The sequence below is a fragment of the Idiotropiscis lumnitzeri genome, chromosome 6 (genome assembly GCF_059441095.1).
Source record: "Idiotropiscis lumnitzeri isolate Australia: NSW breed Sydney's pygmy pipehorse chromosome 6, RoL_Ilum_1.0, whole genome shotgun sequence".
NCBI classification, from domain to species: Eukaryota; Metazoa; Chordata; class Actinopteri; order Syngnathiformes; family Syngnathidae; genus Idiotropiscis; species Idiotropiscis lumnitzeri.
This window is the reverse complement of record NC_142396.1, coordinates 8766789-8782892: the sequence shown is the minus strand read 5'-3', so window position 1 is coordinate 8782892 and position 16104 is coordinate 8766789. Positions and strand designations below refer to the sequence as shown.

At 40.4% G+C, this 16104-nt stretch overlaps 3 protein-coding genes across 6 annotated transcripts; 1 reads left to right on the top strand and 2 right to left on the bottom strand.

Annotated features, from left to right (window-relative positions):
- The first annotated feature begins 218 nt into the window (after window positions 1-218).
- On the top strand, window positions 219-5516 carry zwilch (zwilch kinetochore protein). Its single transcript, XM_088298931.1, has 18 exons — window positions 219-343; window positions 464-506; window positions 580-675; window positions 778-902; window positions 1379-1566; window positions 1667-1743; window positions 1807-1962; window positions 2044-2115; window positions 2421-2514; window positions 2594-2646; window positions 3124-3217; window positions 3300-3379; window positions 3469-3625; window positions 3897-3925; window positions 3993-4129; window positions 4207-4302; window positions 4981-5096; window positions 5180-5516. Exons 1-18 carry the CDS (start codon window positions 294-296, stop codon window positions 5266-5268), a joined length of 1752 nt encoding a protein of 583 aa, XP_088155057.1. The 5' UTR covers window positions 219-293; the 3' UTR covers window positions 5269-5516.
- Window positions 5388-12918, bottom strand: lctlb (lactase-like b). 4 transcript variants are annotated; one of them, XR_015844107.1, is made up of 16 exons: window positions 12599-12917; window positions 11408-11582; window positions 10652-10812; window positions 10492-10579; window positions 10137-10246; window positions 9925-10053; window positions 9748-9843; window positions 9269-9323; window positions 9030-9191; window positions 7556-7833; window positions 7355-7481; window positions 7070-7269; window positions 6536-6599; window positions 6173-6250; window positions 5860-5904; window positions 5600-5699 (listed from the first exon to the last, which is right to left on the bottom strand). XR_015844107.1 is itself a non-coding variant. In XM_088298926.1 (15 exons), the coding sequence occupies exons 2-15, from the start codon at window positions 11532-11534 to the stop codon at window positions 5584-5586; spliced, it is 1758 nt and encodes a 585-aa protein (XP_088155052.1). In that variant the 5' UTR covers window positions 11535-11582; window positions 12599-12918; the 3' UTR covers window positions 5388-5583. The 4 variants fall into 4 exon arrangements, 3 of the variants coding, with proteins under 3 accessions (XP_088155052.1, XP_088155054.1, XP_088155053.1); XM_088298926.1 differs by lacking the exon at window positions 6173-6250 and having other exon boundaries at window positions 5388-5699; window positions 12599-12918; XM_088298928.1 differs by lacking the exon at window positions 5860-5904 and having other exon boundaries at window positions 5388-5699.
- Window positions 12919-12965: 47 nt separating this feature from the next.
- On the bottom strand, window positions 12966-15723 carry snapc5 (small nuclear RNA activating complex, polypeptide 5). Its single transcript, XM_088298930.1, has 4 exons — window positions 15572-15723; window positions 13977-14097; window positions 13818-13898; window positions 12966-13704 (listed from the first exon to the last, which is right to left on the bottom strand). Exons 1-4 carry the CDS (start codon window positions 15673-15675, stop codon window positions 13498-13500), a joined length of 513 nt encoding a protein of 170 aa, XP_088155056.1. The 5' UTR covers window positions 15676-15723; the 3' UTR covers window positions 12966-13497.
- Between the last annotated feature and the right edge of the window lie 381 nt (window positions 15724-16104).

The following is a 16104-nucleotide window of genomic DNA, read 5'->3' as shown; positions in this document are numbered from 1 at the left end:
GAACTATTTCTTTACGCCATGTTGTCGAACGTGGCCTTAAAAAACGGAAGTACTTTCGGAACATGACGGTATTATTTTATATAGTAGATTAATTTCCAAAATTAACGCAAAACAGCGCGGTTTTCTTGAATATATTTCTCCATAATTTATTTATTTTCCTCATTATTTATTTGAAAGTATTACTCTGAGTTGAACTCTGACCTTGTGACGTCATTACTTACAGAGCGCGCGACAGTCGAAATCAAAACAGCAGCTCCCAAGTTGGAGTCGCAATAAAAGCCTTTTCCCCACTAATGGCCACCAAGGTTTTAGCAAGTGTGAAAGAGTTTTTTAGTACACTCAAGTGAGTACTATGTTTTGTTAGATGGTATGCGCTGTTAGAATGTTGAAATCGATAAGCCTTGTTTTGGTAGCCGTTCGTTGTGAAGTGCGTTGAATATTATTCGTGGTTCTCTGTTTATAGGACTCTTCAAGACGATAAAAGCATTCATGGTTGCACTTATGAGGTAATTGCATTTTCTGACGAGGCTGAGTTTTCTCGTCATTTTCTTATTGAGTTGTGAGTACATCTTGTTTCAGGAAGACATCCAAATATTTAAAAAGGATGGCGATAAAATTGCAGTTCTGAATTTATTGGACTACGGGAACCAGGAAGTTTTCATTTGTGAAAAAGCTGTGAGAACCGCTCAATATCACGAACATCTCTGTTGTTTGCCCAAAAATTTAACAAACTAACTTTTTTTTTTAATCCTGTGTATTATTTCTGTTTTCTCATAGGTTCCTAAACTAAACGACTCTGACGATGAATCGACGCTTGAGAAATCAAACTGCATAGACAGCTTTGTGTTAGCTGCCCGTGAAACTGAACTGGCACCACACCCTCTCACCATCCAAAAAGCAAGGTGCTTGCGTTTAAACAAGACCCCAAATTATAAAACCATATTTTATCTAGCCAAATAATCTCATGAGAGGGTCACCAACTTTTTTTTTTTTTTTAAACCAAATGCTACTTCTTGTGTACTGATTAATGGAAAGTGCTCCCAGTCTGATACACATTTCTGAAACAACAAATGTGAAGTCACTAATCATGTCACTGCTTTCTCACAGTACCTTAATTCTCTACATCGATTGAATGTATTAAGAAGCCAATCTGTATCGGTACGCATCACTTTTGTTCTATACATTTCTGCAAGTGTTTACATTTTTTCATTCTTAGGAAATTATGTCTATCACTGGTGAGCCGTTTATAGAACAGGTACACGCCGGGCTACTCATGTGGTCCTTCGGGGTGACTATTTGCCTACAGGCATCATTGTAATGCCCTCTGGTCTATTGTAACAGAATTTTTTTTTTCTCCCGGTTTGTTTTTATTTTTAAGGCAGCTGCTGTCTTGGTACACGCTATCTCAAAATGGCAATGTTCATGCTGTGGATGATCCTGCCCTACAACCTCTGTGGATACGATGTGACATGACAGATCCAGTTCGTACAACCTGGTTTGGAGCTGAAGGTCTCTGCGTGGCCAGTAAAGTGTCTGGTGTCAAGTTATACTCTGTTACATGCACAGGTATTATATATGGATGAAATGCTTAATTCATCTTGAGACACAATGAACCAATGTAACAATGAATGTGACTTTAAAAAAAAAAATCCAATGTAACTGTTAGGCCCTGTGGACAAAAGTGCACTCATAACTTTAAACGAGCTAAAACGAGAGCACAAGAAACGACACCACCCATCCACGGTAAACCAACATCCTACTATTCTACTTGGTGCTTTCTGTTAACTCCTTTTTGGTTGCCTCTAGATGTCAATTAAAGGAAGCGCTCGGTTCATCATGCTTGGCTCCGCTGTGGTTGAAAACACAACAATTGTGTCACAAAGCAGTGTGACTGTAGATTTCAAGTGGAACCATGTCGAGAAGGTCCTCGAGACACCCCCGCAGTCCTCTACAGCTACACTAGTAAGCTGAATTTACACTCAAATGCCACCTGCTCTCAAACCGTAACGGACACTTGGTAACAAACCATTTAAAATGTTGCAGAATATTCAACTTGTCTGTGGAGACACAAAGAGCCCCATGTTTGAGATGTTCAGGGAGCTGCAGTTTCTTCAGGTGATTATGGAGAATTTTCATACATGTTATCAACGATCCTGTAAAGCAAAATAAATGTTTTGTACTTGCTGTGTGGCTGAGGATAAGCCGTGCAGCGAATGGATGGATACGTTTGACGCACCACAGATAAGAGTGTTTTAACAATTCAGTGCTGTAGATAGCAGTGCGGGCATCCACTATAAATGCATTCATGATGGAGATTCTTACCTTCAAAACTGAATTGTTGGTGTGAAAAACAGTTCAATTCTCTGGCACCCTCAATTTTAAACTCTTCCTGTGTTTGTTTATTTATTTTGTTCTTTCAGATTCTTGCTGAAGGTTTAAGAACGGGTGAGGTGGAGTGGTTGGAGCCGTTGGAAAGCAAGTCTACAGTGGAACTGACCAAGGAATACCTTGAAGGTATTTATTTATTTATTTTTTACAGGTTTTGCATGATTACCTATAATAATGTTTTATTTGTTTTTTTATTTTCTTGAAGACCTACAGAGCATCACAAAGTTACAGAGGGAGCATGGTTCAAAACCAACACAGGTACAGTAGAGCCGGGGGGGTATTTTCAGAAAGTATCTATTGATAAGCTTTTGTGTGTCCGTAAGAAAAAAAAATGGATTAAAAACAAAAGGTATACACTTGCTATTCATCGGTCAATGAAAATATACAATGAAATACAACATTCTTTATATGGCGCATTTCACAACAGCTAGAGCTGTAACAAAAATTCAGTATAACATAAAATATCAATAATTAACAACAAAGTCCGGGAAAACAATACATGAAAAATGAATTAATGGTACTAACATATACATTAATAAGCAGAAATGTGGCAGTCTCATGTTGGGTCGAAAGCCAAAGAATAAAAATGGGTCTTCAAACATAAAAGTGAACTATAACTTAAAATTATCTTGTCATTTTTGCTGCTTCTAACATTGTAGCACATTTTCACCCACTGAGTGGGATTAATAATGTCCCCCCCGTGCTGTCTATCATGTTTTTTGTTTGTTTTTAAAGACAGACCCAGAAACTGGCCCTCCGCTTTTGAACTCTTTCTTGGAACGAGGCGATTTGGATTTTGCGGAGCAGCTGTGGGTTCGCATGAGAAAGAGTGAGTCAGTTCCGTCATTAGAGAAACCGGGATTCATGTGGTCGTAACCCAACTCAGACAGCGGTAAATAAACATATTTCAGGTGTTGCCTCCTATCAAGACATTGGAGACAGCTTGAAATTGGTCATCGAGGCCCTGACTAACGGCTACATCAAGCCATGGGTGAGGCTTCTCTCAACTGGTTAAAAAAGAGAAACGACAGGCTGTGTCATTGAATGCCCTGTCATTTATATTATTTGTATTGCCACCAGATTCACAGAGACAGCAGCAGCTCTCTCTGCAAACTCATCCTACAGTCGTACCACCAGAAGATGGGGCATGTGTCGCTTACAGGCCTCATGCCTGTCCAAATGTTGTTAGAAATGGGCCTGGACAAGATGAGGAAAGATTTCTTCAACTACCTCATTGGTACACTCCAAACAACACTTGGAATCAGTATTTTGTGCTCAGCAGATGGTTATTATTGATGATGTTGGTTTGTGTCGACCAAATAGAGTGCACTACCCGGCTGCAATCCGCAAAGGCCATGTTGTTTCAGTCTGAATTTGTCTTCTGAAGAAGACCAGCGTCAGCCATTAAAAATGCTTGCAGTTATTTATATAGAAGGATTGTCCGTGTGTGTGAGAAGTTGTATAGGAAAGGCATTGTGTTTTACGGTATTCCATCTTTTTTTCCACAGGGGAAGAATTGACAACTCCAAACAACTTGGTAAGCTCGAAGACATTTTGCCATTGGCTGTAGAGCAGATATTGAGTATATGTTTGACTCCGCACAGCGTTATTACATGAGTACAGAGGTGGATCTGCAGGAGCAGGTTGTCCGCCTGAGGAAACTGCACCATCTCGTGGAAGTAATTGTGACCTGCAGAACATTCTTTGATATGCCCTCTGACAGCCTTTTCCTCCTTACACTGTAAGTCAAGTTTGCGAATCACATTTTTTTTTTTTAAACCCATTGCTAAAATTTTACTCCATGCTCTTCTCCATTAGGTCGGGTTTACAGCACTACAAAACATCCCCCTATGATGAGACACATGAGTTCAAACTGCAAATCCAACCGGCGATGATCACCCATTTCTACCACAAGTAAGGAAGACAGCTGTCTGCGCAAGACCTGCTCCATTATGTCCAAACTTTCACTTCAAATGCAGCACCCGTGACTTGAAAAGTGCTGTATTATCGTTGGTTTCATTTTCATTCATGTTTTGTTGTTTTAAATATATCTGCAAGTAAGAAATTAAGCTTCCACCATAGCCGCTTCATTAGTTAGATCTGCACTAGGGATAGAAAAAGTAGTTGGTTTGTTTGCGTGATAGCATGTTTTGGCTTAAAGAGAAAGCGGAATCCCGTGCAGCAATTGCTAATTGTATCGAATGAAATACTGTAACACCATCACTTTAATCGAATAACATTTTTGGGTGTTTAATATCCTGGGCATTGGAACAATCTCATATCAGCACTGAACAAAAATGTCATAAAAGTATTTATGCTAAATTAATAAGGATTCCATCTTAACGTATGCACAATTGTAATTACCGTGAAATGTAGACCTGTTTTGATGGGCGCAAAGCTAAAACATTTTTTAAATTATTATTACACATTTTCAGGCAAAGTATAATCGGCTATTATGATTTGTTGCACACCTGATGACCTCTAACTCCACACTTTGTGAATCACTGCATTTAAGCTGTGTTGATGACCCTGTTGTGGTGTCCAGTGGGTTTACAGTCTCCGTGTTTCTATTTGTTCATGTTTTTCCGACAGTGAGCTTCCAGTTGTGTGGGCAGTGGAAGTGTCCAGTGGGCAAGGGCCTCACAAAGTCAAGACAATCTTACAAGTCAGCAACAGACCAGCTGTGGATCACATTATCTTTGAAGGTGGTGAGTTTTGTCCACCCAAACACTTCCAACTGGAAATACCAAATAATGTTTATATAACATAATTTTTCATTCTTCACTTTTAGATCATCCAAATGAAATCATGGAAAATGATAGGAATGAGTCTGTGTGGTTCTCCACCTTGGTGTGCTGCAGCCTTGTCAACTTTGCCTGAATTTACACAACACAGCAATAAAATAGATGCTTCTTTTCATTCTCGTTTCACAAACCTCCCAGGAATCATTTTGTTTCCTGGCAACTTCAACGACCTTGAAGCAAAAACAAAACAGTGAGGGTATTTCACAGCAATGTTTTAATCGGGGAAGATTCCAAAATTTGCTGATTTCTTTGTTATAGCAAACACCGTTTCCACATCAAATTGAAATTCAATCAAAAAGAATGTTTTTATGTGAACACACAATCCATTAAATATCTGATTCACTTCTTCTCTGAGTGGTTGTGTATTGTGGGGTTGTGAATGTTGCAGCGTTTAGTTCCGCCTCTGTAGCAGGAACATGAGGAAGATGGCACTCAGTAAAATGGAGAGAGTGCACACAGTCGGAACAACGATCTCGGTTACCATCTCCATGTGGCTGGTCAGCGGGTCTGTAAAGAAGACAGTATTTTAGAAACTTAACAGCATACCTTGGGTTAGACGCTGCCAATAAAGAATGTCGCAGCACTCAAAGGGTTTGAGTTTTTCAAAAATGTTTAATATTATTTATCGTCCTTATCTTAGCACTTTTGAGCACAGGTGGTGTCTTACCATGTATAAGTCTTAGAATATTGGCAGCAGTACTCCGCTGATCCTCTATTAAAAAAAGAGAAATAACTCAGAGTTGATTAACAATAATTGATAACCCTTTGAGAACTGCAAGCATCTACTAGGAACTATTGAAATAAGCAGCTATGCACCACCACCAGGCAAAATGTCATCACTATTCGATAGCCATCTTGTTTTGTGAACCCGGAAATATGGCCAAATGTTTCATCCTGATTAGGTGACACACTTCATGCAAGTTAGTAAAATGGCGAAGCGGAAGATCACAAAACGACACACGTGAAGTGAAGACTTGTACCCTCAATCAAGTTCTAAACTTCATCATGCACAGGCCAAACCCTTGGCTTTTCTGCATGTTCCGTTGCTTTTCTTCTAGCTGAGGGGGCAAACAAAGAAGATTTCTCACATTTCCTTTGCTCGATTTTGTATTTCCAGTGCCTAAGCTTACTTTAACTCTGCCAAGGTCATTTTTTGTTTACAGAACCACACTAAACGTGCAAAAGGGTTGTCACATCTATAAAGTCAGAATGTGTGTTCTAATGAACAGTTAACCTCTGAAGTTTTATATTTTAGGTCGGAATCTTAATTTGTTTACCCCAGCTAGTTGTTAGTGATAGCAATGTTTTTTTTTTGGTTTGTTCTTTTTTAATCGCAGACTGACCTGCAGCAAGAAGCTGGTTACTTGATGAGCATGTCTCCACAGCTTTCCTCCTCCAGTTCTCAACCTGTGAAGTTGCACAGCACAATTCGAACATTTATTAGTGGGATTCGCACTAGGGTACGATATTTATTCTTTCTTCAGTTGTAGACAGGTAGGTAGCTTCTAAAACGTAGGGCGTTACAGAGGGCAATAAATCATGGTTTTAGTCTTCCTCATTTTGCTAGCTTGTGGGTTTCATATTAGCGTAATTCGACCGAGACAATTAGCATATTGACATCCGTTAAGGGACCGATGTAACCAACCAAAAGTTTTTCAAAATAAAATAATTTTTCAACCGCGAATAATAAACAAACCGGAAGTGCTGATACAGTTTTTTCCCTTCATTTTTGCGCATGACTGGACACAGACAATGTTCGATTAATCTTTCTTTTTTTTTTTTTTTTTTTTAAATAATACATTGAGGTCTACATATGCAGAGTAATGATGAGTGATGAATGATTAGACTCTGATTTGATCATAGTGAGTGCCTCCTACCTCTCTCTGATTGGGAAATCCATTGGAGCTGATGATGCGCTTGTAAAACTGAACGGAAGCTTTAGGATAGCGAGGCTTGTTCTTGTTCCTGAAGTCCACGTAATACAAGCCAAACCTCTCACTGAAGCCTTCATCCCACTCAAACTTGTCCAGCATGGACCATGCGGTGTAACCTTTGAGATTCACGCCATCTCTGAGAGCTGAGCGCAGGATGAGAATGAAATTCAGTTCACTGCCAAATGCATGACTCCAAAACAAACCAAAAAAACGCTTTAACGTCTTCACCTTTTAGCATCTCGTTGATGTAGTCTTTAAAGTACTGTATCCTCCAGTCATCACACAGCTCTGTGCATTGCATCTTCTCAGAGACTCCATTCTCAGTCACATAAATCATTGGGTTACCATACTGAGTCTAAAAAAAGGAATTAAATCAGTACTTCTTTTTTGGTCTAAATATCGTGAGCTGAAACGTTCAGCACCAGTCACCTTAACAAAATTGAGCATGCGTCTGAACCCCCACGGCACAGAATAGAGCCACTCCGAGCCGGGGTCAGGCCACTGGGGGTCAACCAGCTCGGCCAAGTCGCGGTCCATGAAGAAGCTGCTGGTGCCGCGGCCCGACGGGTTATTCTTCTGGGTGATGTAGCGTGTAGTGAAGTGACTGATGCCCAGGAAGTCGCAAGTGCCCTTCATGTAGCTCTTCTCCTGGGGAGAGAACGTGGGCAGGCGAGATGCCCCGAGACCCTGCTGAACACTCTTCCGACCTGCACGCAAATCACTCTCGGTTATTATACAGGCAGGACTGACGCGAAGGTATTTTGTGTTTTTTGTGGTACACTGAAGACATTTGGGTTTCTGATTAAAAGATGAATGTCAGACAAAAGTTCAGAATTCCATCTTGTATTTCATGGTATGTGTGTTCAACATCTCAGGACAGAGCAGAGCTTTTGTTTGAAAGTATTGGAACATGTGTCTCATGAGTGCTTCTAGATGCGTAGTTGTTGCCTTTTTTGGTCTCTTGCTTAATCATTAGATGGCCATGATTCAATAACTGCATTTGCTGTTAAGCAAACATGAAGACCAGGGAGCTGTCTGTGGGAGAAAAGCAAACTATTTTGAATCTGAAAAGAGGGAAATCAATCAGACCTATTGTACAAACATTGGGCATAGCCAATTCAACAGTTTGGAATGTTCTGAAAAATAAAAACCACTGGTGTACTAAGCAACCGACATCCAACAGGTCAGCCAAAGGGTATCAAATTAGCAGTTCATGACAGAAACAGTGTGACAGCTGCGAAGAAACAACAGTCAGTGACATCACTGCCAACCTCCACAGCGCAGGGGTGAAGGTATAACAATCCTCTCCTTCAAGAAGCTTGTGATAAGAAATACAGACCATACTCCTATCATTCCATAATATGCATACCACGCCACGCATCAGCAAAAAGAATCAGAAGGCCAGAATGGAGTTTGCAAAAAAAAAAAAAAAAAAGTGAAGTGGTGAGACTAAGATTAACCTCGACCAAAAGTGATGGAAAGGCCAAAACACTTCATCGGGGAGAAAAATGGAAAGTCTTCGACGGGCAAAGCCAATCACTGGACCTTAACCCAATAGAGTATGCATTTCACATCCCGAGGAGGAGATTGACGGGAGAAACCCCCAGAAGCAGAGAAAAAGTGAAAGAGGCTGCAGTAAAGTCCTGGAAAAATATTTTGAATGAAGGATGCAACAGTCAGGAAGTCAGCGCGTGGCAAGCTTGATGATGCAAAAACTAAATGTTGCGCCATCTACATTTTAGTCACTTGAATTGAATTTAATATCTGTTCCAATACTTTTGCTCACCTAAAAAGTGCGTAGCTTCAAACAAATGTGGCTCTGTCCTGAGTTAATACAACTAAATGTAAAAATGACATTTCTGGAGTAATTGCAATTGCGCTTGGCAGTAAACTGTCAACTTGCCAATGAAGTCTTTCATCACTTGAGGGTAGTCTCCGTGAAAGATGGGCGTTGCAAACCAGCCGAGGGAGAACTGCACGTATCGCTCGGCTGCTTCGATGTCCTTCTGGTTGCTGATGTCTACAGGCTCCCCCCAGTCTGCTGTCAGGGAGATGCCCACAAGACCTGCAAATGCAAGGGGGCGGAGCTAAAAAAAATGCATTGGGAGAAATATACAGTGTGCTCAATGAGTGATCGTCTACCGTTTTGTTTTGGCCTCCACTGCTTATCATACGTGTGCCAAACTTTAGCATGAGCCTGTGGGGAAACAATATTGCATATTTGAGATTATTTTTGTATTTTTTTTATCCTTCTCATTTCAGCTTCTCAACAGCTTCAATCAAAGCAGACTGATCATTTTTGTGTCGAATCAAAATGAAGTATTTGCTTGTACTTTGGAATGCCTGCGTGGGTTTTCTCCATGTACTCTGGTTTCCTCCCACATTCCAACAACATGGTAGGTTAATTGAGCACTGTAAATCGTCCTTCGGTGTGATTGTGAGTATGAATGTTTGTCTTTGTGTGCCCTGTGATTGGCTGGCAACCAGTTCACGGTGTACCAACATCAACATGAATCAATTATTAAAATAATCTTTAGTGTCAGCCCATATGTAGATGGTTTCTATAATTACAAGGTGATAGTTTCGGTGTTAAGAACCAGATTAAGCACCACTTGTCGTACCTTAATAATGTGATGGGCAGCTCGGTATGCACCAGTTCCTCTCGTCCTCAGTCCAGGAGCATGCTCACCTGTTTCATAACCTTCCACTGCCACAGACTAGATAAGAAAGATAAATATGTCAGGCCTTATACAGCAGAACGGTTGAATACGATACGACGGAATGCGAAGCAAGATTACCCATGGATTACTGAATGTAATCCAATACTTGACTCGGTTGCCAAATCTTTCAAAGCACAGGTTGGCAAAGTCATTAAAATGGTTGACCATGCTTATATTCTGCCATCCGCCATATCGCTCTTGTAAGACCTAAAAAAAAAAAAGAAAATGAAGGGACTGAATAAGGGCATTTATTATTTGGGTGGCTCTGCTTGTATTCCATGTTCACCAACCTGTGGTAGATCCCAGTGATACAAAGTCACAATGGGAGTGATCTTGCTCCCCAGCAGGTGATCAATCAGATCGTCATAGTACTGAATTCCTTTTTCATTAATGTGATCAGCTGTGAATTCAATTTTAGAAAATACAATTCATCACATGACTTTTACAAATTACGCAATCGGTGTTCTTTTGTTCCATTCTTTTCAGGTCAGCTTTACAGTTGCCACTGATGGTGCGTGTGTGCGTGTGTGTGTGTGTGTGTTGTGATGAAGAGAATGGGAAATTTCAGCCATCAGTCAGTTTCCCCTCTACATGAATGATTGAAGCAGAGGGAGAATGTATGTGTCGCTCATTTTAGTGGCTCACACTTGATGCCTGTGGGAATGAGTCGAGGCCAAGAGATGGAAAATCGATAGTGGTTAAGCTTGAGTTCCCTCATCAGTGACACGTCATCCTGTCCAACATAAGAAGCAATGAACTACTTGGTTGTGAAATGTGACTTGTCATAACCTCTGGATCCCCCTACCTTGACTTTATAGTAACCCTCACAAGACGAATCCCCCGTGTCATTTTGTTGGATTTTGCCCCTCTTGTGACTGAACACGTCCCAGATGCTCAGGCCTTTTCCATCTTTATCCCAGGCTCCTTCTGTTTGATAGGCTGAACTGCCGGCACCCCACGAAAATCCTGATAGACAAAAACAATAACGATCATTCGCTGATAATCACACAAGGTCTGCTCAAAATGGTTTTAAATTTGTAGTCCCAATGAAGATGACTATAAGATGCTCTCTGTATCTTCTATGCTAATTGTGGAAATACCAGTGGCGGGCCGTCAAGGCCTACAAGGCTATCTCTACTGGCCTAAAAAACAAAAAAAAGATCATATTCTTCACGTTGATCTCACGTTGTATTTTTAGGTGAGAGTTTTTATCCAATCAGAATTCCGCTAGCTTGTGTTGCTAGGCAGGTTTCACAATACCAGTAGCGCGCACTATTCTTTCTTGCTTTTTTAAACCACGATGGCCGAAGGAGGGAAAAGTGCGGATTTAATTGCAGACTCACCTGCGAGGCCATTTTCTTGACGGACCTTTGAAGAAGTAGCTCGGTCGTGCAACACTTAGTAGTGTGTAAGTGTTCATCTGTATATTATTTCTCCAGCCGTGGTGTCATAAATGACGGTATTATGAGGGGGAATTATTCAAGTAGGACTAAGTAGGACTTCACTGAAGGCCCAGGTGTGAAGTGCACGGCCCGCCACTGGGAAATACGTATCATCATACCAGCTGGAAAAGTGCCATAATAGAAGGAGCCGTGGTCGTTCTTTGTCCAGTCGAAGTCCTCAGTCGCAGACACACACAGCACCAACACAAGCACATGGCAAACGGTGAGCGCACTGCCAGACCACATGGTATTCTTCAGCCTTCAGCACCCTTGCGGTCTGCTTGTTGTCCACTTCTGCCACATAATACACGACATATATCAAGAGTTGGCAAACTTTTTGATTCGTGGGCCACAATGGGTCCTAAAATTTGCCAGAGGGGCCAGACCAGGAGGAGATGAATGGAGTGTTTTGGTAACATCGCCTCATCAGAGAAAAAAAATACATATAGTATATAGCGAAAAAATACTATAATTGTATTGTATTTTAAATGAAAATGAACAAAAGCATTACAACAAAATATCTGTTTAGAGTGCGCCTCCTAGTGGGCCCCCTCAGAAAATGTTTTGGGTATTTGGGGGGGGTGAGGAAAACTTATATTTAATATTAACCGCGTTTTTCAACAATATTTTGGATTTGCAAAAAATTAAAAATTCACCACCAATTTTTTTTCCTGAAATCAAGGCCTGCCAGTAGCCCATCTCTGGCAAGAAGCATGTGATGGCCACTGAGGGGTCCTTCATCCCAAACACACAACTCCACTCCCCCATTGAAACTCGATGGCCTGTGAACTCATCTTGCTGAGGCTGACAGAACTCACACAACTATGATTTCACGTCTGTAAGCAAAAAAACATCACCATGCACATTTTGGTCTAACTTACGACCCCCACAGATATTGATAATTTTTAAAATAGATTTGATTTGAATTGATGCAAATGGAGATTCATGTCCACATTTATTGCAATAAGAAAATGATGCACCATAAAAAAAGTCGTACATTAATATTTATACTCTCACAAGCCACCTGCAATGCTCTGGATTATTTTAATGCAACCTTAAGAGACATTGTCCATTAATTTTATGACAATTATAATGCACATAATATTTTACAGCACCTATTTGATGCACATTTTAAAGCGGCATTGTTAAACTAACAACATTTTAAGACTTCTATAATTCCCGCACTATACATTTTAATGTCAATAAAATGCACTTTTATATCATATATTTACATTTGCATTATTAAAACGTTTAATACGACATTTAATGAGAAAACATGTTTAAATGTAGCAAACTCCAATCCAATTTACCTGGCTGTCTTTTATGAAGAGCTCATTTGTCAGAGGTGTGAGTGTTAGCTTAGTCCAGTCCCAGTGCAAATGTTTTTTTTCGTCCTGGGACTGCGGCCCACCAAGGGTAAAGCTGAGCACAGGATGTATAGACGAAAGCTCCTCTATTTTGGCCTGCCTCCCGTAGTAGTGCACGCGTGTGCAGAGCTGGTCCTGCTATGAGTTTCAAAGCTGCTCCTATTGTGAGGCCCGCTGTATTGTTGTAGCTGTAAGAAAATGCTGAATGGTTTGTTGGCAGAAAGTGTTTACACTGCATAACCCATTGGCCGAAGGTACAGCAAGAATGAAACCATTGCTATTGGCTGGTCATAGAAAAATGAAACAAGAACGCTTTTACACATTATTTAATGGGAAAATCATTTACGATCATAATTGTCACCAATGTATAATGCAGATCAGTTACAAATGTAAATAAAAATTACCTTCTAGAACATAAAAACACATGCAAAAACGTTGATTTTGTGCTTATGATATTTTTATATAACCCAGCCATACCGTTTAATGCTAACAGGCACATTTCAACAGTTGATTTGTGGTTTTCAGTTGAACAGTGGCACCTAATTGTCAGATTGGTAGAAAAGAAGCCGCTAAACATCACCAGCTATTTTGGTGTAACATTTCCAACTACATTTGAAACACAGATTGCACAACATACTGAAATCCTAACGTCTTTCTGCAGCTAATAGAGAGGGTACGATGAGCGCCACATTTGAATCCAACAAGCCACAAACTCAGCGACAATAAATTAACTTTCTCAAATAAAAATACTACGCCGGTGGACAAATAACCACATCTATGTAACGTGGTGTCGGATTGTTTAAATACTGAGGTCACATTCAGCATTAAGGAAACTAAGCAGCTCAGTAATCGTCATCATCTATCTCATCATTCCCATCAGGCACAAACCCAAACTCATTGTCATCATCTTCATCCTCCTCTTCCTCCTCATCATCATCATCATCTTTGTCTTCGTCTTCTTCCTCTTCCTCCTCCATATCATAATCAGCAGCAGTGTTCAGTAGAAGCTTGGTGCAGTTAATCTTGTTTTCATCGTCCAGGTTGACATCCTGAAGAGATAAGAACAGAAGGTTTAGTATCATCTTAGTCTGTAAAGACACTATTTTTTAATGCAGGTCATTTTTCACTTCATCTGGTGAATGGACACAGTCTGGTATGCTACCTCAATTTCTGGAATTGGGTATTCAGCTGGTCCTTCCTCAGTTTGAGCTCTTATGATTGATTTCAAGGCACCTTCTTCAAACTAAAACACAGAGTGAACATACTTAATGTAGACTAAAAGCCATTAGTGCCACAACCATTGCTCAAATCTAACGCTCACCTTTAACCTGTTCAGCTGGTCTTGTAGCATGACTTTGATTTTGAGGAGAGTCTCCTCTTCCTTTTTCAACTCCTGTAGACGGCTGTGCATTTTTACTGGTTTTATACCAGCATTCCACAACCTGAAATTTAATTTAGATACGTTTATATTCAACTTTAGTTTCATAGCATATCACAAACGGCAATGCATATCCTAACTAAAAATAAGTGGATGAGTGGTCGGAAAATAGCACTACTGCATTTAACTAAAAGGTATATAAATGCATACATAAGGTGTGTCAGAAAACTTCCTGCACTAGTGTCACAAAGGATAGATTTCAAAACCAAAATGAAAACTAACAGCTCTCCCCTACAGCGTGGGGCAGACCACCAACCAGCACGTCTACATAGAGATCCTCCCGCATTTGCTTCCTTGATTGCAAGACGAGGGAGGCAGAGGTTTTGGCGGGACAATCTATGGCTGCTTCACCTGTACAACGTACTCACTCAAGAAGCCCTGAGTTTCTGACAGCTTTCGGTCGAGGAAAATGTTGACGTTCTGGAACAACAGCTTCCTTGCTCACCCGACCAAGAATTTTGTCATTTTTGTCCTATTTCCCAAGCTCAAGGGGATCATCAAGTGGACTTGTTTTGACCACGCGGACGACAGTAAGATGGCCCTGATGATGGAGTAACAGACGATCCCTGAAGAACCCTTCAAATAGTGCATGAAGCACTAAGAGAAGGTCTCTAGGGCAGGGGTGGGCATACTTTTTGATTGGCGGTCCACAATGGGGTCTAAAATTTGACAGAGGGGCCGGACCAGAAGCAGATGGATGGAGTGTTTTGGTAACCTCCCCTCATCGGAGAAAAAAAATACATTTAATTTTAAATGAAAGTGAACAAAAGCATTACAACAATATATATGTCTTTGAAAAACAACAGTATTTAGAAAATAAAACATTAACACGGTTTATTCATTTAATTTTTTTCAAGTACGGCGGGCCGGATTAAAACGTTTAACGGGCCGCATCTGGTACCCGGGCCGTAGTTTGCACGCGGCTGCTCTCGAGGATTTCTTGTTGTTTGGATGTGGAACAAAACATCAGTGGCACCAGTTCTGAAACTTCTCTGACACACCTCACGTTAGCACAAGTTAGGCGTTCCTACAGAAATGTTATGAACAGGCTATGATATTGATCAGAATCAATATAATAAGAGAGCTATATTCTAACTATTCAGGGCACTATGCACGGACGTATACAATATGCAATAGTGCAATGTGACGATTTAAAATATCTAACATAATCGCAGTGTGAACAAACAGTAGAGGAGATGGATTGTGAATACTGTACATAATGAATACAAATGCCATTTTCCTCATACGCAAATGTGTAACAAAGCGGGCGATTTATTTGCAAAATAGTATTGCGCAGTATAGCGTTGCGCGCCGTTCAATTTTCAAAAACGACGAAAACGATGCCAACTAGAAGAACTGTGACGTTACAAAAATTAAGTTTTAAATGGAAACAATCTGTTCACAATTTGGAATGAGAGCAGCCCGCAAAATGACGGCGTATTTCCGATATATTCCCCTAACCAGACTATTAACATTACCTCTGTTGGCAGTCGTGTTTACAGTTGCATATTAACAGAGAACAATGTGACGGAAACGGCGGAAAGTAGTCTCTGTTTTTAAATTCCTTAATATAAAGGAGCATACGGGAGAAAAACACCACTTCCTATTTACTTCCTTATTCAAGCGTCACTTCCGCATGCTTTAATGTTGTAGGAAATTTTAAAATCCCCAACCGACACGGGAGTCTTTATTTTCGAAGGGATAACTTTACTTTTGAGGACTTTCACCTGTAATAGAAACATATTTTAGCTTTCTTTACATTCTTCACCCTTTCAACGTTTTTTGTTTGACCAATTTAGCGCTGGAACCGAAGATGTTTAATAAGTCAATGAATGTACGACATTCAAACCGTACTTAAATGCAACGTCAGTTCTGCTTGTTGTCTAGCGACATCTCGTGGTAAACAACGGTAATAAGCACCAAGTACTGAAGTACAAGACTTCGAACTTGTATTTGGTTTTATCAGGTAAGACATCTTTACCCGATATTTATTTCGATTGAAACACAATTG